Source organism: Alosa sapidissima, chromosome 16, assembly GCF_018492685.1.
Source record: "Alosa sapidissima isolate fAloSap1 chromosome 16, fAloSap1.pri, whole genome shotgun sequence".
In the NCBI taxonomy this organism is placed as follows: Eukaryota; Metazoa; Chordata; class Actinopteri; order Clupeiformes; family Clupeidae; genus Alosa; species Alosa sapidissima.
In genome coordinates this window covers 29,673,033-29,700,532 of record NC_055972.1, presented here as the reverse complement: position 1 = coordinate 29,700,532, position 27,500 = coordinate 29,673,033, and the positions used below count along the sequence as shown (strand labels likewise).

Here is a 27,500-nt window from a genome sequence, read left to right as displayed (position 1 = left end):
TTGGGGCAGGAAAATGGGAGAGATCATGGAGGAGGAATGGTGACACAACACACACACACACACACACACACACACACACACACACACAGATTATCGAGGAGGAATGGTGACAGCATACCGCCAAAGACAATGTGCAAAGATCTCAAAAAATGTTCAGCGTAACAGAAGATGGGTACTTCAGTACATATGCATTATTTTAATGGTAAATTAAAAGTAAAACACACACACACACACACACACATGCACACAAACACATACACACACACACACACAAACACACACACACACACTTTCATAACAAGATGCTTCAGGAATGTGCATGTATGACTTACGTCTCAGTCAGGTTAAACACCTTTTGGTCATCTCCACTCTGGATGCGGTAGGTGATGGGGTCAAGCTCACGATCCGTGGCCTGTACACACGCACACACACACACACAAACAGGTGAGTAAGATATCACAGCAGTCCTGTGGTTTCTCCTTAACAGGCCAACCATTGATCTCTGTGTTGCCTGTTAGAATATGTCACTAAGGACCCACCCCCCGGCTACCAGACAGAAACAAATGAGCTCGCACAAACAAGTCAACAATTTCATAGGTGCCCTCTGGTTTGCCATTACTCATTGCACACACAAATATGCACACACACAGTAACATACTCACAGACACTTACAAACTAGACACACATTCATATTGTATGTGCTTACCCACACACACACACACACACACACACACACACACACACACACACACACACACACACACACACACACACACACACACACACACACACACACACACTAATCTAGCGGTCCAACCAGCCCCAGTCCCAGACCTGCAGGTTGGACAGTATGGCCCCGATCCTCATGGCCTCGCTGATCTCCAGGTTATAGGTGAAGAGGGGGAAATGGGGGGGACTCTGATTGTTGGGAGGCAGCACCTCGATGTATACGGTCGTGATGGAGCTTCTGGAGACAGACATACAGACAGAGGGAGAGAGACAGACAGACAGACAGATAGAGAGAGGGAGAGAAAAGAGAGAGAGAAACAGAGAGAGGGATGTTGGGTCAATATATATATATATAAACCACATTGTGTGGTATTTGTGGGTGCATTCATTGTGTGTGTCTGTTTTGTGGAAAGAACTAGATGAATGCCTATATCGTGTATATCTGTGTGTGTGTGTGTGTGTGTGTGTGTGTGTGTGTGTGTGTGTGTGTGTGTGTGTGTGTGTGTGTGTGTGTGTGTGTGTGTGTGTGTGTGAGGGATTGGAATTAGCCACCCGCCCCCCGCCAAATGCGGGTAGTTTTGTGCGCTGGCGGGTGAATTTGGTCAACTTACCAGCCACTGTGGTGGTTAGATAAATAGAGCTAGCATAGGCTACCACAAATAGTCAGATCCGATCTAATTTTCATAGTTATTGAGGGTTAAAAATAAGAAAGTGTCTGTAGGGATCATGTAACGTTACCAGCCGTAAATCACGCTGATTTGAAGTTCAACAACTACCAGTGAGCCGCCACCTGCAGCATAGCCTATAGTCACTGGTGCAGTGCTTCACTTTTTGCCATTACCATTAAGAAACTGTCGCTATGCTTTCATGTGCCACTGCTAGCTTATTTCAAGATGACTGCATAAACAAGTGAGATCTAGTGAGATCTGTGGATCTGCGTTGTATCTAAACAGACTAATATTCTCACGCAAATTTGTCTTTTGAAGTGGCCCGTAGCTATTTTAATCCGGCCCGCGACACCTTCACGGAAAATAAGGTGACATGCTACTATTTAGACCTATGAGGCAGGCGGACATCTCCACACCCATTCGTCGTGGTGGAATATCCTACAAACTTTTCATTCAGGAGATTAGCCTACATATCAGAATAAACAGCAGAATTTACCGAACACAAAGGTGTAAAGCATTCCGTTATGCAACTAGCCGTTCCAGAGTAATCCGGTTTTGAAATTGAAGACAATGTCTACGAGGTCTCTAACTTTGGACTGTTGCCATACACTATACGGCCAAATACAAAAGAGAGTTTTTCCAATGTAGTTTCACAAAATGCTAAGTATTAAGTTTCCTAAAGCTGAGCTGTGCATTTATTGTTCAGTGCATGATTTCATAACAGGCCAAACAGAAAATAAATACTAAATGTTAAATATAGCCTTGATACCTGTAAATATTTAAATCAGATGATGTACAGTATAGTTAGATCAAGTTGGAGTCTCGATTATAGGATGCTCCAGAACTCACACAAACGTCTTAAAGGAGCCACACCACTTTTATGACATGACACTATGGCATATTATTGTGGTTCTGTTGGCTTTTAGTTTTGTTGCTACTGTGCTTGTAGATTTAGGGCAAAATTCAGCACATTTTAGTCGTATCGCAATAATGCCGATAACCGTGATCATTTTAAGTAGCCTACTATAATCATGATATCACATTTTCATGCCATTTCTCTAGTAGCTGGTAAAAAAAGTTGAGGGGCTGGTAGATTTTGGAATCCACCAGCCACAGTGGCAGGTGGAACAAATATTTAATTTCCATCCCTGGTGTGTGTGTGTGCGTAAGAAAGAAAGGCTTGAAAAGGCTAGGAGAAGGTGGATTGGTGGGAGGCATGTCTGGCATCTTGGACAACACAAACACGCACATTCATGTATGATTTACCATATGCTGAGGTCTGGAAGGACTTTGAATGTAGAAAATGTGTGAATGGAGGTATGTGTCTTTTGTGTGTATAGGTGTGTGTGTGTGTGTGTGTGTATGTACAAGAGAGAGAGAGAGAGAGAGAGGAGAGAGGTAGGGTCAATATTGGGAGTGGTATGGCAGAGGTGTATCTTTCCTCCGGGCTATTGCAGCCAGCATAGAATATCAACGGCTAACCAGAAGGAGATGAATGAGGGTGTGGATATTTAAACGGATGTGGAGTTAAACAGAGCTGAATGGATGACTGGATGGTTGGGTGAATGGGAGGGAGAATTACAGGGTAACAAATGAATGGGCATTTGGACAGAGACAAAACAGATGGAGGTACCAGCAGATGGGCACAGAGACAGACAGACAGACGGACGGACACAGACATGACGAGACTAATGCAGAGAAAAAAACAATCATCTGTGGACGCCAACACACATACAGCATATAAACACGGCAGGACAGAAGGCAAACAGCTATAAACAGATATGCAGCCAGGTATATTAACTGGGGGGGGGGCTTGACATGATGGATTAGGTGCAGTCAGAACAAACTGAAGAGAAGTGTGTGTGTGAGAGAGAGAGAGAAAGAGAGAGAGATGGAGAGAGAGAGTGGAGAGTGGGTAGATAAATATATGTGCCTTCTCTCAGCTTCAGGGGCATTGTCGGCCGCTTCGACCGTCAGCGCGTAGAAGCGGCCAACCATCAGCGTAACTCCCGGCGCTATGGTGATGCGTCCCGTGCGGTTATTGATGATAAAGTCTCCCTGGTCGCCGACCAAGATGGAGTACGTCACCATACCGTTCAGACCCTCATCAGCATCGAGGGCATTCAGCTGTGATGGAGAGAACAAGGGATAGAGATGGAGAGGGAGAGAGAGAGAGGGAGAAAGAGAGAGACAAGAGAGAATTTACTTTCAATACCATTCTCTACCAGTATCCTGTCATCAATCTTCAACACATTGTTGCACAAAATAAGCAGTCTTCAAACAGACCTGCACCTTGTGCAATTCTAACATTTCTCTTCATGTACTGTAGGTGTAATGTTATACATTGGCTGTCATTCTGAAAGGCATATTTCATCCATAGAGACATTATTAATCCTGACTGGATGCAAATATGAATCAAAAATGTGTATGCAGAGTAATTGCTTTTAAAGCCATATAAGGTCAAATGTTGTCATATAGTGTCATATAGTGCACCTCCTGACACAGTTACTGTGTCTCCAGCATACCGATATGAGATGCGGTACTTTAACAGCAGAACTCTATCTTGGCCTGCATGTGTGAACGGCGCCTTACTGTTCGCTTTTTGTTTTGGGACTGCGGCACTGGCTGCACTGTAATGACACTCTGCCCCGTTTTAATCCCTCAAATCCCAAAACGTGGCCGGCGCAAGATAAGGGCACGTTGTCGAGCGAAAAACAAAACAGCGGCGTTTCAGAAGCCTGACACACAAACCCCATTACCCTCAATGGCAGATAATCCTGCCACAGAGCAAAGCTGAGCGGGAGAATCATTGCACTCACGGCTCGAGTGGGGAGAGGTGGAACATAGAGCACCTCCAAGCTAATCAATGAAATGACCCTCTCTCCTTCTCTCTCCTCTCCTCTTCCAACATTTGCTCTCTCTCTCTCTCTCTCTCTATCTCTCTCTCTCTCTCTCTATTTCTTTTTGATCGGGTCAATCCATCCACGTCGCCCCTGAGTTGGAAGGCCAGAGGAAGGTAGCGCCCTCCATCACAGGTGCACTGCCCAGGAGAAAGGCTGTCCAGGCTAAGGGGTGCCACACAGTGTGTGTGTGTGTGTGTGTGTGTGTGTGTGTGTGTGTGCGTGGTGTGTGTGTTTAAGTGTGTAAGACTGTGTGTATGTGTGTGTGGGTGTGTGTATGTGTGTGTTTAAGTGTGCAAGTGTGTGTGTGTTTAAGTGTACATGTGTGTGCGTGTGTATTTAAGTGTGTTAGTGTGTGTGTGTGTGTGTGTGTGTGTGTGTGCGCGCGCGAGTGGCTTATCAAACACGGGGTTAAGAGGCCAGGCCGACCCAGTAACTGGCCTCTGTCACCCGCTGCTGAAGAAAAGGGCCAGCCGGTGATTCCACAAAGATTAAACACGACCTTTCAGAATGCATGTGTCTTTGGCTGAGCTAACTAAGATGAGAGAGGGAAATGAGAGACAGAAAAGGAGAGAGAGAGAGGGGGTACAATTAGAGAAGGCAAAAGATTGCAAGGTGGAGGGATGTAGAAAAAGAGAAATAGACAAATAAAGGGTGATGAAATGAGGTAGATAGAAGTGAGAGGAGGAGAGAGATTTAAAGAGAGGCAACAAGGGAGCGCTGTAGAAAGAGTGTGTAGGAGAGGGAGAGGTAGAAAGAGTGTGTAGGAGAGAGAGAGGTAGAAAGAGTGTGTAGGAGAGAGAGAGAGAGAGAGACAGAGAGAAGAAGGTAGAGATGGAGGAGGAGCATGGTGTTCTCAACCACAAGCAATCTGAGGCGGTTCCAAAGTCCAAATGGGGGAGAGGGGAGGGGGACTGTCAGACAGAGGGAGGCAGGAGAGAACAGAGAAATAAACAACTGAAAGAGACACAGAAAGACACAGAATCGCGGAAAGCAACCCCCCGCTGAGAAGAAAACAAACCCTCTGAGACAATGCAAAAGCCCACCACAGTCACCAAAACCACAATTACTACCGAGAGACATCAAAACCTGCAAACAAACAAACAAATAAATAAATAACGGCCCCCACGCGATCTGGGCAACATCCACTAGTGGCGGAGAGGCAGTTTACTGCTTCAGAGTTGCCTCTCATCGCATAAAGAGCAGCCTGTTGTTTCGGTAATGGCGGCCACTAGCTGTGAAGTAATGGCAGTCAGGTAATAACTGTCGTCGGGGGGTGATGAGTTTTTTGCTGACTTTGGAGAGTTTTTCCACTCTCCTCCTTTTCTTATTTATCAGATTTTTCACTGGTATTGGTGTTGTTGCTGCTGTTTTTTTTTCTTTTTCTGCCAGATGCTAGAGACACTCGGAGGAGTTGTTCCTCTCACCGTGGGAGAGCTGCAGCCTGATTCCATCACCGCCAGGCCGGGAGAAGCGAGAAGCGGAACACTAGAAACGTGTCTCCACGCTGGCGTTCGCCGACGGCTGCTGAGGCTTCGTGAGCTTCACGAGTACAGTTTGTGACTCATCACTTTCTCAAGTCTGCACCAGGCAGATACTTCTTCAGTGGCTATAAAAACCCCCATCCCTTCTACATCTTCCTCTCTCTCTTTTTCTCTCTCTCTCTCTCTCTCCCTCTTGCTCCCATCTCCTGTGCTCTTTCCATCTCCGAGCCTCTTGGGCTGATTCGGATATCGCTTTTGTTCTGGCCGAGGAAATTGTTTGCCAAGTCAGGATTGTTTCTGTGACTGAGTAGATTACAGTGGGGCACAATGGAAGCCGCTCGACCAAAAATTGATTGGTTTAGTTTACAGAGTGCTGGAGAGCCACCTGACTCCGGGAGCACACTGTGCCGTGCCGTGCCGGTCCGTGTGTGTATCTGGATGAAATCAGAGCGTAAATGGGTTGTGGGTGTAACAAAATGCTCTGCAACATCTATACGCCACATGATTGTGCCATTTGGTGCTGCAGTAATGCAGTTTGCTTTAGCTGCATTGTGTATAAATATGACAGTGCAGCATGTGATTTAACCCATCGATTGACCGTAGCCGTGGGTTACAGCAGTGCCCAATAAATCAGAATCATATCATGCTTTAAAAGAAAAGAAGAATGAAGAAGAGAAATGCATTTGCATACATAGACTGTCCCAGGTATTAACCTTATAGGTGGAAAAGAAAATTGCACAATCAATATATACAACTTTAGTTAATAGGCGGCAACTTACTGCATGCTGCTCTCACATAGTCATGATGGGAAGTTAATTTACACACACACACACACACACACACACACACACACACACACACACAGACTGAAACAGCAGCATGTATCCGCTTACATTCATGATGCTATGTTGGACTACAATTTGCACAATACTGTAATCACGCACGCACGCACGCACACACGCACACACGCACGCACACTCACACACACACACACACACACACACACACACACACACACACACACACAAAAGCACACTGTAGTATATATCAGGTAAGTAGCACATACAGAGCCACAGTGTGACTGACCTGAAGTACAGTCTCTCCCTGCTGCATATTAGTAAACACCTCCACATCGTAGGACACCTGAGTGAAGGTAGGCGTGTTGTCATTGGCGTCGATGACCAGGATGTTAACCGTCACAGGCATGCTCTGCTGTACACCGTCAGACGCCATCAGCTGTGTACAACCCCACAGAACAGCTTATTGACATGTTATTACATATTAACAACCATTTTAGCATTTTATAACATATTAATAACTACCAATGCATTATTTCACATTTAGAATGTTTGCATTATAACACACACACACATATAAAGTTACTAGTACACTGTGCTTCCACTGCCCATTCACAATCGATATTCATGTCATGTTCAAACATTTCCAACACAAACCCATATGCAAACAATTCCACTTTAATAAGGATCCTGTCAAGAGAGGATCACACTGCTATGAAATGCAAAAGCTATACTGCAGTTCATCCCCTCTGCACACAGAAGCCCTGCAGGGCTCAGTTTTGGTGGCTTAGAGTCTCTAGAGCATCGCGGTGACAGAGTGTGAGTCCCCGGGTGGATAGGACTATAGGATCAGTGGTCAAGACATTCCCACTATATATTTCCATAAGCACATTCTCTCATGCTTCATGAGAGAGCATCAGAGCTGCTCAGCTAGCTCCTCCACTGGAACACAGCAGAGGAGAAAGGGGGGGGGGGGGGGGGGGGGGCAGAAGAAAAATGATGCATAAAGGAACAAAAAGAGAAAGAGCAAAAGAGCAAAATAAAGGCAGGCAGATAAATAGACAGATTGGCAAATACATAGATAGAAAGATAGATAGAAAGATAGATAGAAAGATAGATAGATAGATAGATAGATAGATAGATAGATAGATAGATAGAGAGAGACAGAGAGACAGAAAGACAGACAGACAGACAGACACAACCAATGTGACCTTTACCCACGTGCCAGGGACTGAAAACAGAATGATTTTCATTTTGGTTTGTTCTGAGCAAAAACATAATTTTTTTGTTCCTGTTCCAGTGTTCCCAAGGCCTCGCCTTATAACGTTATAGAAGAACGGATAATAACGTTCCTTTAAAAATTACATTGCCTTTACAAATTGATTTATGGCCGGTGGCAGAATAGCCTATTATAGTTTTTTTTTTTGCCCAACAGCCTTAAAGCTTAAATCAAAGCACATTAGATATCAAGGTTAACTGTTAAAAACACTGTGCATGAATTCAGGCGAGGGGCGAGATTTGAAAGTTGGCAATTAGCCTAGGCCTTTATAATATTAGATCTTCAAAAATGTCTGATAGCCTAACTTCAGGCACAGAAAATGTTCTTGCTTTAAGCCCTCTAATAGCCCTAACATACTGTATGTGTGGTGCTACCAACTGCATGGCCTAGATATTTTCATAGTGTCTTGATCCTTTTTATCAACTAGTAGGTCCTAGCCTATTATACAGGGGAGACACTGATTAATAAAATCTGACTAAATTCATCCTATAGGAACACTGTGTGGGCAGGTGACTTTCCAAGCCTATGGACTTTTGAATAATATTCAAAGAAAGGTTAATTGGAATGATAAATACCGTTATTAACCTGTTATCTGAAATTGAAAATAGCGTTTTCACTCCGGAACAAGTGAAATGGTTATTGTTCTCGTTTTCGGTTACCGGTATGTTGATCTAAAATTTGTGTTAATTTCCGTTTTCGTTCTTTGAAGCGTTTCTAATCCCTGCAAAGTGCCAAGCCCAACTCTTGTGTAAACCACATATCCTTCTGACATCTTTGTGCACAACTACTCTTATACATGCTTCTGATCACTATCCAAACAACGGGGTTATTTTCATATAACAAGGCTGGCAAACATCCAATCTCTCCCCTATATGAAAACAGCAGAGCTATCCTTCATAAAGTCTGTCACAAACATTCTCCTCTCCCAACTCTAAATGAGATCACTCCACTGGTGGGTGAGTGAAGAGAACAACAAACACACTATATATAAAAGTAAAATGTCAATTCAATGTTCTCTGCTCTGTCTCCAAATTATCTGTTTGTTTTGTCTTTGTGGTTAAATAACAAATAACTGTTGAGAAAAACAAAATAACAAAGAGAGGTATGTTTGTGTGTGTCTGTGTGTGTGTGTGTGTGTGTGTGTGTGTGTGTGTGTGTGTATGGATGGGGGGTGGGAAGGGGTGTTGGGTGGTTAAGAAGAGTTGGGAAACTGATCTGATTGATCTCTCTGGGTTAAAAAAAAAGTGAAAAAATCCTTAGCGAGATAGGAGGAAACTCTTCCTCTCTTTCTCTGTGTGTGTGTGTAGGAGGTGATGTAGTGAAACGCATCATAAGACAGAAACACAAAGAGAGAGATTAATTATAAGACGCAGCCTTCAGTGCCAATCATTAAGAAAACTCACTCGGGACGTCACAATGCAGACAATAATACTGTCTTAGTTCTTTTTTTCCTCCTAGGAGACAAACTTGAAAACAAACTTGATAATGAACTTCACATAAATACAGCATTGAATGAGATGAGGTGGAAAGGAGGGAGGGGATGGAGGAGAGGAGAGAGGGATGAATGGAGGAGAGAGAAAGAGAGCGAGACAAAGAAAAAAAAAAACATGCCCACTGGGAGTACCATCAAACATGGCTCATCCTGCTTCGTTCCTACAGAACAGCACTTAATCAAACACTATTGTTCCTACTCTGCCCACATCTTAATAATCATAACTCTATTCTCTAGGCAGTCCACCCCTGTCCAATAAAATGGGCTTGGGATCACCATCCAGTCTGGACCCCACGGACGTCTCGATTTATAAAATAATTTGACACAGACAAAACAAAAAGCCTCTTGCTAAAGCAGACTAGCTTTGTCAGGTAACAGACACAGCTGGCTAGGCTGAGCTGACTCAGTAGAGTGCACAGATCCCAGTTAATGGGGCACATGGTGCTTGACGTTATATAACAGCAGTCATTAGCCAATAAATGCAATAATAACTCCAGATTTCAAAAGCAATGGGGAATATTGAGAGAATGTGCAGGCCTAATACACTGAAAGATACTTTGGACATTGTTACTAATGTTCTTCTAAATGATGCTGCAGAAACCTGTCCATAACTGGGAGCTGTTGATGGGAGATGAACTAGAAATGTAGAAAAATCAGGCTGTACCTAAACCAACACATAACCCAGCTCTTGGCACAAAGTAGTTTGTTCAGCATGATGCGAACTTCTGGATACCCAGATTAGGCACAAAGCATTTCTTGCCTCGACTACTGCAACACCTCCTCACAGGCCTTCCTCGGCTTGTGTGGTGAAACTGCGACAGATGGTCCACAGCGCGGGAGCGCGTCTGGATTTCGATCACCCCAAAAGGGCATGCTCTACCCTGCTGTTCACTTAGCTCCAATGGCTACCCTTAGCCACCCACATCAAATTCATGTCACTACTGCTTGCTTACAAAGGGATGGCTGGGTCTGCTACCACCTACTTGAATGCGCTCATAAAGGCTTCTGTTAGCCCTCGGCCGCTGTGTTCTAAGGAAGGAACGTCATTTGGCACGCATTTTTAATCAAAGCGACTTACAACATGATTGTACACATGTTGTACATGTTGTTACAACAGTTTAACACTTCTCCCAACCATTCTAAAACTATTTAAAACAATTCAAAAGGTAGAGTACAATAAGAACAAGTTAGTGCATCAGTGAGTGCTGTTTTTATACAGTCAAGTGTCAGTTCTATTCAGAGGATAAGTGCTAGAATTAGCAAGGCTAGTTGTAATTAGTGCTACAAGAAGAGATATTCTCTGAAGAGCTGGGATCACATTCTCCTCCTACAACACTTTGACTTTAGTTCTTATAACTTCTGCACTCTTATACTCTGGTGATAGTATTGCCTGATGTGGCATTCATTGTTACCTAAGGTTTCATCTGCATTGTATCTGGAATGTTTTTCCTTTCCTTTTACACTTTGGATAAAAGTGTCTGCTAAATGAATACATGTAAATGTAAAAGCACAACTGAGCAGTCAAGGAATGCCTCCATGTTTGGGAAATCAAACAGGCTGGATAACATTGTTTGTGACAGTGTGGAGAGCTGCATGTCCCCACACAGGCAAACACAACCCCTGGAGAATACAGATTCTCGTCCTCCTTCAATCTGTGTCCCTCCCCCATTCTGCCTCTCCTCCTGTCGGTTTTCAGTAACTGATCCTATCTCACGCTGTACGCCATCTTTAACACTTTGCGCTGAAATATTTATGTGCTAAGACACTTGAGTGGCCCAGTGGAAATAATATGCAAGATGTTCTTCACTGTTGTCAAAAAGTGGGGGTGTTCTTCAAGGAGCTGGTATCACACACTGCACAAGCAACATGCTGTGAATTTGTATCAGTGTGCCCTCTACATCATCATCTCAGCATGTGCATTAGCAGTGTGTAGAGAGGTTGTGTATGTGTGTGTGTGTGTGTGTGTGTGTGTGTGTGTGTGTGTCTGTGTGTGTGTATATAATATGTGTGTGTGTGTGTGTGTGTGTGTGTGTGTGTGTGTGTGTGTGTGTGTGTGTGTGTGTGTGTGTGTGTCTGTGTGTGTGTATATAATATGTGTGTGTGTGTGTGTGTGTGTGTGTGTGTGTGTGTGTGTGTGTGTGTTTATATAATACAGTGGGTCCCAGTTAAAAATTGACACTTCATTCACGATCAAGGTGATTCACGCAGCTGGGTGAAATGTAAGTACAGTACAACTGCAGCCGCTTGGGGGCAGCATAGTCCGCTGTGGCGTTCTGCGGTCGAACCGGACAGCAAGAGGCTGTGATTGGCCGAGCAAGGGCTGTGATTGGCCGAGTTTTCAGTTTGTTTCTCTGTGTTTTTAGCAGCCCCTGCAACATGCTAGTCCACTGTAGCCTATAAGCTTTGTACATAATGTTAAACATAGCTTTGGATTCAGTGGCAAGATTTCTTGATTGTACAGTGCCTGTCTCTCAGTAATGTTTTAAAATGAGAGCTTCGTCAGCTGGCAGTAGACTTTGTCGGCAGTCATGAGAAGTTCGCTTGCTAACAGAACATAAATATGCTGCCCAGAAACCTCGTGAATACAGTGGCCATCGCTTTCAAATGGCCACTTCAGTCGCGCATTACGAGGCGTGAAGCTGCTTGAAGCTTTAGTACCACTTTCAGCCACTGTGCGTCGCTCTGCCACTGTACATCGCTCTGTCAGTAGCCTGACTGCCGCCCCTTCTGAAAAAGCAGGAGGCTAGGCTACCTTTAAACGTAATTGTTACCGAGAGGAATCCCAGCCTACGAATTCAATAACAAAATAAATCGTAATTAAGGTTTAAGGCTACTTGGGTATGGCTTAAGGCTTGACTACACGGTGGTAGCGAAAATCGAAATCTGCTTTTGATAGCCTATCGGTGCCGCTCCACAAAACAAAAAAATATCTTAATTTGCTGTCTATGTTATTGTCAGTGTTGGGGGTAACGCAACTACGCAAATCAAAACAGTGTCTTAATTTGCCCTACTTCTTGACTGCAATGTAGTCAATTGACTGCTTGACATGTCATTTTTATTTTTCTGTACAATAAACAAACATCTGCTTTGTGCCGCAGAATTACATAACAACAAATATTTGGCTGACTGCAGACGCGCCACTTCCCTCCCCATATTCCAAGATTAAGATAGTAGCCTATACAAAAAGCACTTCATACTATCATAAAAAAAAATCGTTAAAACGAATAGCTATTTGCAATTTGACAAAACACTGGTCCTCATTTTGAAGATGATTAATAACTGAATAAAAAGGCCTAGCCTAAATGAATAAAGAGTAAGGCAAAACAAATAGCCTAGTAGCCTAATGAAACATAGGCCTATGGGTTGATGCAGTAGCCTACCTTTGCAACATTATTAAATTAATCTGTCACCATATGCCTAGGCTACATTTGCAAAGAGGAGAACATTTTAATTTGATTCACAATGAAACGTTACATTTCATTTACATGTTAACAATGAGTAGTTTTGGTTGTTGTTGGTGGCATTATTGCATCCCTTTTATGAATGCAAAATTGTTCCCTCGCGATTGGAAGCTCCTGTTGCGCATACGCATTTCAAAACATCGCAACGTAAAATGCCACAAAAAAGCTGTTTATGAATAGGTCTTAGTGAGTTAGGAGTCCTCTCGACTTAAGCTGTCCCAGACTTTTAGGTCTAAAATGCTTCGTGAATTACTTTTTGCGAATAAATTAGTAGCCTAATGAAACATTCGGATTGATGTAGTATCTTTGTAACATTATTAAATTATTCTGTTACTATGCCTACGTTTGCAAAAGAGAACATTTTAATTTGATTCACAATAATGTTACATTAAATTTACATGTTGACAATGATTAGCCTAGTTTTGGTTGTTGTTGGCGGCGTTATTGCATGTTAGTTATGCCTAAAATGCAAAATTGCTTCCTCACGATTGGAAGCTCCTGTAGCTGCATAGGATTTCAAAACACGGCGAAATGCCGCAGGTTTGTGAATAGGTCTGTGAGTAAGGAGTCCTCTTGACTTCTTTTAAGCTGTCAGAGGTGGGAAGGTGTGATTTGTTGGGCAGGGCCGGATTAACTGGGCACAAATGTCTGATGGCCCCCCTTCCCCCCAGCCAACGTGAATCGGGTGGTTAGTTAATAGGCCTATCGTGAAGATTTTTCCTGCCATCTAAGACACGAGCGCATCTGTGATAGCCTGGCCTTGGCCTGTCTACGTACTTCCGGTCGATTTCTTTTCCCTACAGTACTCCGTCTGGAATAGGTTGATTCACGCTCGTTTACTTTGGCAGTTGGGCAGCCGACCAACCAGCGAACAGTGGGAGTCCCTGAGAGCGATTACGTAGCCTACCCAGGCATAGTGTTTCAATTACTACGTCCCCGGCCCTGAAGCAGATCGCTTGGAATACATCAACGTAGGGAGCGAAAATGACTTATACTTATGAAATCTTTGAGCAAATGTAAATAATAGTTTAGCCTATTAACAGGAGTGTCACGAACGAAGTCACAGTGGAGTAGGATGTTATATTGTCAGCTAAACTTTAGTCATAGATTTTGTCACTAAAGGCTAAGAAGGCTTGACATAACTTAAAACTTTGATCAAAGCATCATCAGTGTCTCTACATATGAACTCGAGCATTAAGAACATTGTTCATGTCCACATAGTTTACTAAAAAGAAAGATTTTGGACAACTCACTCCTTGCAAGATGGCAGCGAGCAGAAAAAACAAGGTGAGCTGTTCAAAACCTCTCTTTTAGTAAACTCTGTGTACACCAACAATGTTCTCAATGCTCGAGTTCATGTGTAGAGACACTGATGATACTTTGATCAAAGTCTCATGTTGTGTCGAGCCTTCGTAGTATTTGAAAAATAGCGATTTTGACGCGATTGTATCAAAAAAGTAGTAGCCCTATAGGAATCCCATTCAAAAGGTAATTTCACCCGAAAACGACAACGCATACAAGCTTAAAAGTGGCGCTTTGGGCGTACTTATGCATTTATATGAAAGTTTGACTTGGGTACATTCACAAAACACTATATGATGCATTTTGGCGAGAGTTACGCAGATGAAAGGTGTGATTGTTTGCTGATAAGATGCACCCGTGCTTGTTATGGGCGTGCTGCAGAGAAACGTCTCTGTATGACGAAACGCCGGTTGTTAGTGATTGGTTCAAAGCGGTTCAAAGGAACTCCAATGATTTTAAACCTCAAAACTGTGCCCTCCCACCCGGAAATAAACGAACACCTATGGATCTAGGCCAGACTCTCTGCGAAGTCAGATTCCAGGCCTGGTTTCCAGGCTACATCTGTGAGGCCAAGCCTCACCAAGTAGCTCGTTTGTTTACAACTAACATTCCATTTAATTAAACTGCTTTATAGGCTATGCCGAAATAGTTTTCAACATTTTGAATATTAGTGTCGGGTGAATTGAAATGTTCTCAAAGTAGCCTTATGGCTGAAAGCTGCTTGGGATCCCCCCCCGTCAAGCAATATAACCATACAAACGCGCTTCCTGCACTCATTGTTTCAAAAGGAGTAATTTTGGCTTTGTCAGAACTGAAGAGCTGTGGACGGCACGGCACGGTATGCCCAATAAAAATAAATTAACGCAACGCAACACAACACAGACCCCGCTTCTCTCGCGTCAGTCACTGACATGAACGAAACACAGAACCCGCTTCTCTCACGGCAGTCACTGACAGTAACCTAACTGTAACAGAAAAATATAAATAGCCAGTTAGGGTCTACAGTGCAGAGTTGGTAGGTTATGGTAGGCCAACTTGCAGTGAACATACAGAGAGGGGAAATTCTTTCTCTTGTAGCTGAGTAGCCTCAGGTGCGCACGTAGACATAAGGCCGAACATGCAAGCGCCAATGAATCGTGCTCTCACGACAATCACGCCGTTAAACTTAAATAGGTTAACATCACTCTAAGTTCGCCTTCAAGCAAGGAAAACAATGATTTGAAGACATCTGTTTCGTTGGAAGGGCAAGGGGTAGCAACAGGGCAACACAGAGACAGGCCCGATGGCAGGGCTGTTATTAGAGTATTAAAATATGGGATATTCTACGGGAAAACATTAAAACGGCAAGACAGCGGGGGAAAGTTAAAATATGTGATAAACACAGAAAAAGTTGGCATAGATTATTTGTCATATTATTAATCACATATGATTATTTGTGAAATTGTGCAAACAGGCGCAACACATTTGAAAAGGAAGGACTGGTAGCATGCAAGCTCACGGGAAAGATGGATTTAAGAACGTTATCACAGTGTGTGGATGTGGTGCGGGCGGAAGACAGCGACAATTGGCAGGGGAGGGTCATGTCTTTTTTAACAATTCTGTCGGAGGGTCATTGAACAATTTCTAGCAGGCAAGAGAGGGTCATGCAACTTACAACTAAAGCACTCAAAATTCCTCCGGTGGCCCCTTCAATAAATAACAAACAGTCCCTAGATTGCTGCTGGGCTATATGTCTTGGTTCATGTCTGTTAACAACTCATTGCCGTCAAACGCATAGCCTATCTCGCGGTTGCATCCATTACAAACAAACATGCAATGTGAACGTCAGGGATTGGGGAGAGCACTAAATGCTCTACTGAATAAGCACAAAGTCAAACCTTTAAATGAAAAACACTCTTTAATAGTCAAAAAAAAAAAAAAAAGCTAATGAAGTAAACTTGCACCATCAAAAATCGTTTATCGCCTGTAGGCTAACTCTGTGATAACAGGATGTAACAGGAAGGCATTTGGCTGAGCAACGGAGGTTAATATGCTCTATATTTTGTCCAAATTATGTCTGTCTATCATCGGTACACTCGGAGAAAACCAGAATGTTTAATTTTTCCTGCGTTTCTTCTACGGCTGCAAACGGGATTCACTCGCAGTTAACCAAATATTTCTTTATTAGGGCAGGGCAGGCATATTTCTGGCTATTAAATTATTTCTAAACCAGTCTGCTAAAGTCTGTAGTGAAGTCTGTGTAGGGTTTTCCAGGCTCCATTTCTTTTTACGAGACACCCTGCTCACTTGAGCCATCTACCGGTTGTTTGGGTTGTTGCAGCGTCTCACTGGAAAAATACAAATTAAAGTCGTGTGATACCGCGTGATCCCACGCACGGACCGCGAGTGAAGCTGGCCAAGTCGAAGCACTGCCCACTGTAGTTCTGTTTTTTTTCCTACACTAACGAGGTTAAAATATAGCCTTTGCCTACAGCATCTCCTTAAGAGTAATGTTAACAAAATGACAGCATTCATATGACAAAGGAAAACAAATTTGGTCACTCAAGACTGTGCCACAGCAACCAGTGTAGGCTACAGTCTTACCCAATAGGCCTACTCGATGTCTGACGGTCGAGTGGGTTAATGCACGTATTTCCAGAACAGGTCTGCAACTTTCAGGCAGTTCTGAGTTGAATCTAGGCAGGAGCAAAGCCGTATAAAGGCCTAGGCCTATTGTTATCATTTTTTGCAAGGTGTTGCTCCTGGCAAGACTTGTTTATAAGACAAAAATGATAAAAATGAACACCGTTTTGAAACATGTAGTCAACACATAGGAGCTATCTTATCTTAAAAGAAAGTGACCCAGCGGGGTTAGTTGTAACGCGCTGTTACAACTGTAGGCTGCAATGATTGCAATACAAAATATGTGCCTGTTAGTTTAGTTAGTTTTGTGATGTTTTGCACTTTTGCCTCATGTGTTTTCAGGTTTGAGAGCTTTTTTTTGCCAAGATTGACCTTGGTTAGACTCTGCATATGTTATTTCTCCGTATGGAAAATAAAGTCAATTTTCGACACACGTCTGTTATCTAGTTCAATAACAAGTGTTGCTTATTAAAACATGTGACTAGTGAAACTCAAATGATTTTAGAAATATTTAGCCAAAGCCAAAAAGTGTTACTTTGTGCCCCCCGCTCCCCCACTGCTTGTGAAAGAAGGGGAGGGGGGAGGGGGGCTTAACGTGAAAAAGCTTTAGGCTACTCCCCGCAGGCCTTCATAATGGTAGGCTACAGGAAGTGGGGGTGGGTATGGGATGACCAGAGCCGTCTTCGCTATGCTATTCAGAAAGCATCTTCTATCGTCTTTCCTGGCGCACACAGCTCGTTACCATATCCTATCAACTGCCTTAACAGATAGGCTCTGCTCTTGGGTTTGGCCTCACGGCGAACTCAATCCTCTTGTTGCTTGCAGTTTGTTAAATAAAGCGATGCAGATTACATTATTTATTTCTGATTAATTGCGTCTTTTGATGTCTTTTGCAACATTTGCTTGTTAGGCTGGGCTACTGTCAATGTCCTGTACAGGTCAATGTTCAACAATTGCTGGTGTAGGCCTACAGGCTATTAATCAATTAGGGACTGTTCGTTATTTATTTAAGGGGCTACCGGAGGAGTTTTGGGAGCGTTAGTCAAAAAATAAGTGACCCTCCCTTTTTTTCTATGACCCTCCAAAGTGATTGAGAAAAAACGCATGACCCTCCCCATTCCCAACAATTTATTGATGCCTTAGGCTACTGGGTCAATTTGGGAGCTTGCATGCTACGACTCCTTCCTTGAAATGCTTGAAAAGGCTGTCGTTTGCACAATTTCACAAATAATCACCGGGACCGAAACAAACCTGTCAACTTTTCCCGGGTTTATCGCGTATTTTAACTTTTTCCCTCGCTGTCTTAGGAGGAGCTGCAGAGCTGTCGCAAGGGGGTGCGAGGCCCTGTGCGAACTTGAAAGATGCAAGGCCCTTTTCACTTATGTGCATGAAATCATGCGATAGCTTACTTTACACATAGCCAAGGCTACCGTCGGTGTATTTTAATAGTAGCCTAGTCTAATAAGCTACATCAGCTTGTATTTAAGAGGGGAAATTAAATTGTATAGCCTATAACATCAGTGTTTCCCACAGAATTGAATTCTATTTGTGGTGGTAGGTTTGCAGAATTAACTCGAATGCAACAGTTTTTAACAAATTAGTGCAGCGCGGTTATGATTCTAACCAGATTTTAGCACAATTTAGTACAACCAGGAAAATCATTGTGTGGTGGTCAATGTTGATATTGTGGTGGGCCGCCACAAATAAATCAATGTATGGGAAACACCGAACATTAGCTGAGTCACATATTTGTCCATATGGTGTATCATAGGCTACATCACGAAACCAAATAGTGTAACAAAGGCGAACACTTTAACAGGGGGAATTAATTGGGCATTAATCATTGTGCTGAACGGTATTTGTCAATGAGCAGAAACACACACGACATTCAAACTATTGATAAGATGTAGGCTATTGGTCTGTAGGCTAACATTGGACAAATAAATGACACTGACTCGCCATATCCTGACTCAGGAAAAAAAAACATTTTCTTGCTTTGCCGCAAACTCAGCAATGAAATCATAGGCCACTTTGCAGGTTTGCAGGAATGCAGGAATTTTTCAATTCATAGAAGGGAGAGCCCAGTCTCTCCTGTGACATGGAGGTGCGCAAATAGTTTTTAATAACCTGTTAAACTTCAAAAAGCTTCGTTCACCCGATGCCAGTCACTGATCGCAATTTCAAAGTTCGGGAAGCTTCGTTCAATCGGTTATGAGGAGCAATATGAGAGAGAAATTTGATGATCATTGATCGTTGTTTTGGGACGTTAAGCCTTTTCCATAGGCGTCAGTGAAGGAGATTGAAGAATGCCATTTTTTAAACGAAAATATTTCTTAACTTCAAAAACTCAGTGTCTAAAACTCAGTGTCATTCAGACTCAACCCTCTTGTTGCTTTGATATCTTTTTCGTTTGAACGTCGGCAAGCAGGCATGTTGCGATTGCAATTTAAGTGAAATTTCTATAGCCTACAACATGCTGTTAGGCTGGGCTACTGTCAATGTACTTGTACAGGTAAATGTTCAACAATTGCTGGTGTACAGGCTATAATCAATTAGCTAAATCATTTGTCTAGCTGTTTAAACATTTTTTCGTGCTACATTCAAACGCAAAAGGTGCTTTGATATCTTTTTCGTTTGAACGTCGGCAAGCAGGCATGCTGAGGTTGCAATGAATGAGGATAATTGGTTTTATCTGCGGATTTATTTTTTGCATTATTTTGAATATGACTCACTCCAGTCTCAACAGCATGTACTTTTTCCACACGCATCTAAGTTCTAACACACACATCCCCTCTCGCTTTCTCTCTCTCTCCATCCCTGCGCACGGTGCTTTCTTAAAGGAGCTGCACCATTTTACAACAATTGCATCTACATTTTCATATTAGAATGTTTTGTCAAGTGTAAGCTTAAACTACCGTGATCAATTTAAGTTCCCGTGCCCTCGCTGCGTCATGGAAGCAGTAAGTCAAGTCGCATCAAAAATAGTAGTGGCAGAACTCCCAAGTGACACCTTGTGGTTGTTTGTGTCAACTGCATTTTGTGCCATTTCTGCTGAGAAAATGGGGTGCGTGATTCATGAAGGAACCCGTCCAAACTTAACTGGGACCCACTGTGTGTGTGTCTGTGTGTGTGTGTGTGTGTGTGTATATATGTGTGTGTGTGTGTGTATGTGTGTATGTGTGTGTGTGTGTGTGTGTATGTGTATGTGTGTGTGTGTGTGTGTGTGTGTGTGAGAGTTAGTTCCTCTCTCTCATCAACTTGTTAATAACGTCCTTCTGTGTGTCACTGTGAGGCTACGAGGCTGTGAAGCTGTAACCACCAAAGACATGTTTAGCTGTCCCTTCAAGGCCATTTAACACGCATTTAACACTGAAAGGGGCCTGTCCTCCCACACTGCTGTTATTGCCTGGCTGAGTGAGGTTCAGATGAGTACCAGGCTATGAATGGGAATGCAATTACCCTGACCCACATGCAGAGCAAAACATGCACCTTTCCTGGAAAAGCTTTTCTCTGAATACCACCTCTACTAAATAATAACAATGACAATAAAAATGTGGAATTCTATCTCAGTGTATATAGGAACACATCAGAATACAGTCAGAATACCTCAGAATTATACACTCTGATGCATGTGTCTGCCAATGTCTCTTAGCTAGCGGCGCCATGTTCACAGAGCTGTACAGTAAAGAGCTGTTGCTGTACTGTAGCGGCATATGGAGTGTAGTGGCATGCAGTACCGTGAAGGTGTAGGTCATCTGTTTCTCCCGGTCCACGGGTTTGAGAAGGGTGAGGTAGCGTCTGATCCCCGTGGGGGTGATGGTGAAGATGGACTTGAAGTCTCCTAGCTGCATCAGGAGCTCTGGGTCTTTTGTCTGAAATGCACACGCACACGCACACGCACACAGAGTAAAAACTAATATACATAATATATACATACTTACACTGTGACTTGCTAGAAGGAAACGTCTGTATCTATCTCCTCTTTGCTTTCTCCATATGAGTAAACAGCTTGTGTTTAGTTATTGTACAATAAACATATGCTAATAGTGTGTCAAACAAAGAAATCTGGAAATGTATTCATTGAATTTCTCCAAAATAACTAGAAAGCTGTTGCATCTAATATTTGTCAGCAATGTGTGTGTGTGTATGCGTGTGTTTGTGTGTGCGTGTGCGTGTGTGTGCGCATGTGGCTGCACACCAAATCAATCGTGAGAGCCTAACCAAAAGTGACTCGTCAGCAAAGACGCTTTGGTTTGGCTTGTTAGAGGGAGTCGTGTTTATCAATGAGCTGAACGTGTTTACTAAACTTCCACATTAGCTTCAATATGGATTTATTTAGATCGACCCATCAAATCTGCTTTGATACCTTCATCAAGGTAGGTTGTTATACTCCAACAAAGCAGGAGTCGGGGATAATGACTCAAGGAAGAGGAGGGGGAAATGTGTGTGTGTGTGTTTGTGTGTGTACTGTATATGTGTGTGTGTGTGTGTGTGTGTGTGTGTGTGTGTGTGTGTGTGTGTGTGTGTGTGTGTGTGTGTGTGTGTGTGTGTGTGTGTGTTATACAGATCCTAACTACATACATTAGTGTTGCAGGCTAAATATTCACTGGAAGACCTACGTAAGTACACATTTGCAATGCATACCATTTGCAAAGAAGAGAGGTGAGAGACAACAATAAAACACTGCAAAAGTAAGCACAGTCATGCCATTATACCTCTTACAAAACCCATGCAAAACACCATCTGTTCCAAGGGCTCTTCCATTAATTCCACCCTTGAACAGATTAACCATGTAAAATATGGAGGTTTTGGATAGAAAGAAAGAAAGAAATAAGGTAGAAAGAAAGAAAAAGAAAGATAGAAAGAGAAAGTAACACACAGAGACACAACACTCTCAGCAGCTCTCTGCGATACCTACAGGAGTGTCTCCAGGTTTCAGCTGTGGATGGAGAATATGAGACACATTGGATTTGATCTCTGGCGAATACACAACGACAACACTCTCATTCCAAAAAAAAAGAACTTGGGCGACGTAATAAGCAGGTGCCCACAGGGCGGTGTGACGATGATTACCCCAAAATATTTCAGGGAATGGAATCCAAATGATCCTAAAATCTATGGCCTTGCTCTCTCACTGCATCTGAATGAAGTTCACAGCGCTCTCCTTTCAGAGAAGACCACTTCAAAATGTCTGGCATTATACCGAGCAGCATGTCAATTACAAATCCACTTTCCCACAGATTCTTTTTTCTTCTTCCACAAATCAGTTCTTCAAATGGAGTATGGGTCTTGCAGATAAAAATAGATAATTTTCCATTTGTGACTCTCGCTCTTCAATACTATTTGTGTATTTAAGACAATAGCCATCTCTTTTCAAATATTAGTATAGTATATATACTCTTGTGATCCCGTGAGGGAAATTTGGTCTCTGCATTTATCCCAATCCGTGAAGTAGTGAAACACACACAGCACACAGTGAGGTGAAGCACACACTAATCCCGGCGCAGTGAGCTGCCTGCAACAACAGCAGCGCTCGGGGAGCAGGGGTTAGGTGCCTTGCTCAAGGGCACTTCAGCCGTGCCTACTGGTCGGGGTTCGAACCGGCAACCCTCCGGTTACAAGTCCTACAAGCGCTAACCAGTAGGCCACGGCTGCCCCCAAATATCTCGATCTATTCCTTCTTGCATCAAGTTACATCAAATGACTGAGAGTTGGATGAGGCTGTGTGGAGTTTCCCAGCATGCTGTGCTGCGCCAACTCCGTATCATCCACCGCTCACAGTGTCTTTCAACACACTGCCCTTTCATCATGCTGGACAAGAGCACTTGTGTGGGCACGAAGTGAACTTAATAGTCCAATTGATTTCACCCAGGCGAATTAACACAATGACTGGTGAGGCTTGAATCAAAAGCCCAGCTTGACAAGAGCACATCTACACCAGTGAGAAATCCACTGAACTCGAAACCACAGTAGCACAATTTGAGCGCAGACAAATATTTTGAGCGAGCACACAAATTATATTTTGAGGAAAATTGAAACTCGAGCACAAAAGTTGTAGTTGAACAAACAGTAATCTATGTTGTGCTCCACAAATGTCTTTGCCTGTTTATTAATATCAATATGGATGTGCAACATCAGCGTTGTGGACTTCAGCAGCCAATGAGAATTGGACTTCAGCCCCTGAATTTTCTGATTGGTTGACAATTGTGGAACAAACGTAACGCTGTCGACAGTTTTGAGCGTGCACACAGATTAAGTTGAGCGAGCGCAACCGATATCTCCTGAGCGAGCGGAGGAACAGTTTATATGAGCACGTACAGTGAAACTGAAAGAAAAGGGGCTGATGTTGCACATACATATTGAAATTAGCAAACAGGCAAAGACATTTGTGGAGCACAACATAGATTCCTGTTTGCTCAACTACAAGTTTTTTTTGTGCTCGAGTTAGTGCTGGGCGGTATGACCAAAAATGTATATCACGGTATTTTTCAAAATTCTTACGGTTTCACGATATATGACGGTATTTTTTTTTCATGCATAATAAGATGTTCACAGCATTTTCTACAGGTTGAGAGAGGAATTGCTGCAGTAGCCTACATTGACTAAGGATGGTCAATTTTACTGTCATGAAGTAGAATAACTCCACACTAGTGGTAGGCTAATGCAGTTTTGCATGGCCCCAGAAAATTATGCTGTTTACAAAGAGCCACTCTAATGAAGAATCTAATCAGAATGCAAAGACAATTGCTGTCAAAATACAGACCTTTTACTGTGCAAATTTCACAAACATCTTGTATAAAACCAATACAAAAAGTAGTGCAACTTGCAATAATTATACTTTTTTTGAAAATTATACAATTTAAAATAAAACCTCTCTGCTAATATGCTTAGCCTACTCTGTCAAATAGGCCTATCAGAAACATGCCTTAATGTTATTGTGTGGTTTACATGACGTTAGTGGTAGGCTAACGTTAACTTCATGTGGATGTGGATGTCTTGTTAGCCTGCCATGAGCTTCGGTTCGGTTCGCTAGGCAAAACATTAACAAAAAAGTTCGTTTTGGTGCACTGATGACAGTCAGGATCATTTCTAACAAGCCAGCTAGTATTGCTCAGTGCATGTCTATAACATGCTTTACTTGCTACCTGGATAATTTCAGCGAATATTCTTAAGGTGAGATGAATAATAAGAACATTAAACTTCACTGTGTTCGGTGGGTTGCTAACTAACGACATCACCTACTAGCCAGCTAGTTACAGCTGTTGAACAATCTCAATAGAATGTTTGTGACGGTAAATCCCTTTCAATGCAGTATCCCTTAACGTTTTTCCTTAACTAAAGAAACAATTTAAGGTATTCTGTGCAACACCCTTAAATAAACCCCCTACCTAAGGAGAAATTAAGCCTTAAGGGTCATACTTCAGGGGAAAAACTTAAGGTGTTTTGTGTTTACCCTCACTATGCCTCGCAGTGGCACCATGCGTGCGTGTGAAAAAAGTCCCGTCTGAAACACTGTCGCGCGGCGCAGCATTCCAAACGTTGTGTAATAAAATACACCGGTATGGCGGTATATTAAAAATTCATATCATAACGAAAATATACACCGGTATACGGTGTGAACCGGTATACGGCCCAGTACTAGCTCGAGTTTAATTTTTCCTCAAAATATAATTTGTGTGCTCGCTCAAAATATTTTTCTGCGCTCAAATTGTGCTACTGCTCGCTCATAAAAGTGGAACAAATGTAACTCCATATGTTTACAGTAAGTTAATGGAATGACAATGGAAAAAAACATGACAATGACTGAACAGAAATGAAATCAAACGTAATGAAATGTCACAATTAAAACACAGCCAGTCGATAAGGACTTGCTGTGATTATTCGTGGTGTAACGCACACGTATCTATCACACATCTTGCTATAAAAGATGGGAGGAAAATAACCCAAGAAGAGCCAGAACAAAGGACTGTCCCATAGTCAGACATTTTTCCTGGAAGTCGTGATTACAGCTTGTCAGCTGAAATGCTGAAAGTGTGCTCAAAATTCATCATTTCTCCTCGGACTACATCATTATATTGTCAGCCCCCCACCCCTTTCTCAAATTCTGACTCAACTCTTTAACGTGAGCTTGCTATTTCAGACATGTCATAACCAAAGTGGCACCAAGCAGCACAATCACATCCTAGAAATGTCCCGCACCTCTTCGATGTCGTTGTCGAGGGCAACGATGGCAAGTGGAGTGGTGAGATTGCCACTGGCGGAGATGGTGGTTCCCACAGGAGAGGCTTCGCTGATGTAGCCCTGGTACGAGGCCTGCAGGAAGTAGGGCGCCATATTGTTCTCGTCCAGAATCTCGATGACCAGGTCAACAAAGGCCGGCAGCGGGTGCCCATTGTCCTGTTCAGCCTTTAGGATAAATAAATAAAATCAAGGGCATTACAACATGACACACACACATACACACACACACACACACACACACACACACACACACACACACACACACAGGCATTACAACCTAAACACACAGTGCATTTTAACACACAACTGAGAAAGAAAGAGATAGAGAGAGAGAGAGATAGAGAGAGAGAAAGGAAGATACAGAGAGAGGGAGAGAAAGTCTCAATGAAATTGCAAATAATAATGGTCTGTCCATCAAGAGAGCTGTAATCAAAGCGGTAATGAAGGGAGTGTGCAGCGGGGAGCCACAAGACACGACCACAGGGTATAAAGACACACACACACACACACACACGCACGCACGCACAAAAGCACACACACGCACGCACACAAGCACACACACGCACGCACACACACACACACACAAGCACACACACACACGCACACAAACACACACGCACACCACTACACACGCACGCACACACACACACACACAAACACACAAACATGCACACAGACGCACGCACGCGCACATACACACACATACCCAAGCGCGCGCACGCACACACACACACACTGTGACGGGGTGCATAGCTACCGCCACCGCAGCGACACGCTGCTTACGTTAACAGAGACTGAGCGCGAACGTCATTCATCTGCTTATGTGTTTCATATCTGATAACCATATCATTCATCATACAATCAGTAATTCTCGTTGCTGTTAATTAGACATCTTAAAACCTTCTACACAACGGTGAATTTGCCTAGGCTACTTTTATCCATTACAACTCTTTACAGTTTAAAATCTTCCATTTCCATTCATTGTCATTTACGTTAAAATAAGCACTCGTCAAACTTGTGTTGTCACACCAATGTTGTGTTTATTTGAAGTTAAAGGAGAATTCCGGTGTGATATTGACCTAAAGTGTATTGAAACATGATACCGAGTGTGACCGTATGTCTCATAGCCCATCTCGGCTTGTCCCCTGCACTCCAAAATCTGGCGCTAGTTAGCCGATGCTACCAACAGCTTTTTCAATAGTGGTGTTTCGGCATCGGGCTAGCCATGCAAATAAATCACTGTTTTACACCCATTTACGAGGCTCAATGTATCTCCACACTTCATTGGTAGACTTCCGAGGGCCCTGACATTTAAAACGAGACACTGAGAACTTTGAAAAAGCACTGGTAGTTTACTTACAAGACAATTTATACAGACAGTATCTTCACGATTTAGCACGTTTAGCGTTTGCAGCCATCTTGAATTTAGTCACGATAAGTCGAGCAACGAGTAAGAATGAACATGTATTGATAAGGGATCAGATTCCAAAAGTAATTCAGTGGAAATGCATGGATTCCAGTTGCTGCTACTGGAAGAAACTGGAATCCATGCATTTCCACTGAATTATTCGATGTTTCGAAGCAGTGGTCACATGACATGGTTGTTTTGAACCACGTTTCGAAGCAGTGTTTCGAAACACTTGCTTCGAAGCCTCAACACTGATTCGAGACGTCGGTTTCAAAAGTCACACCCCTAATGGACAGACGTGAGTCTTGTAGCTCTCTTACCTAAGGTATTGTTGACTGGTACAAAGTCAGTGTTGATTATTGTCTAGACATTTTTTGACTATCATGTCAGTTTATTTTCTTTATTGAAAAAGTTTTTGTTTTCCTTATTCTTTTCTTTTCTTTTTTGCTTTGTTATTATTTAATGATAAATTAATTGCCTACGGGCCTTATTTTGGGAAAAATAAAATCCCATCTTCTACAAAATCCACCTTGTCCTTCCTGAGAGTGTTCCACCTTTTGCTCAACCCGCCTCGACACACTTACCCTTAACACACACACACACGCAGGCACACACACACACACACACACGAGCGCTCGGAGACTGGAGCTGGACCAGGATCTGAGGGATGAACTCCCTGGGTGGGTGCTGGGCTGACCCGCAAGTTTACGGTCTTGGGGAGTCAATCGATTCTGGATCCCCAACATAACAGCACATCAAACGCGGCATCATTGAGTTAGCTCTACGCCTCAACCCCTGTTAGCTCGCTCAACAATACAATAACGCTGCCAAATATACAGCTCTAAAGGGGGAGTGCTTTTATTGAGGTGCAGAATAGCATCAAGGACAGGCGCTTAAAAGGGGCACAGTTTTCAATTACACCACTCTGGACGGACGCCAGCCTCAATTATGTCTCAACAACACACTCCAGCAATTTGTGCTCCCCCTTCAAATATGGATACACTGAGGTGAAGATATCAGCCTCCAGAGAACACACACACACACACACACACACGGACACATACGTCTCCTCCACTGAAAACATTTGGCGCTCATAAACAACATTGAATTGTTCTCA

General features: G+C 43.0%; 1 protein-coding gene across 1 annotated transcript in view; it reads right to left on the bottom strand.

The window, feature by feature from the left end:
• pcdh15a (protocadherin-related 15a) overlaps window positions 1-27,500 on the bottom strand; it is a 270,220-nt gene that overhangs the window by 104,853 nt on the left and 137,867 nt on the right. The window contains 6 exon segments of the mRNA XM_042065915.1: window positions 333-412; window positions 835-967; window positions 3,331-3,524; window positions 6,868-7,017; window positions 20,472-20,606; window positions 24,934-25,140. Of these exon segments, the coding sequence (XP_041921849.1) occupies window positions 333-412; window positions 835-967; window positions 3,331-3,524; window positions 6,868-7,017; window positions 20,472-20,606; window positions 24,934-25,140 (899 nt within the window).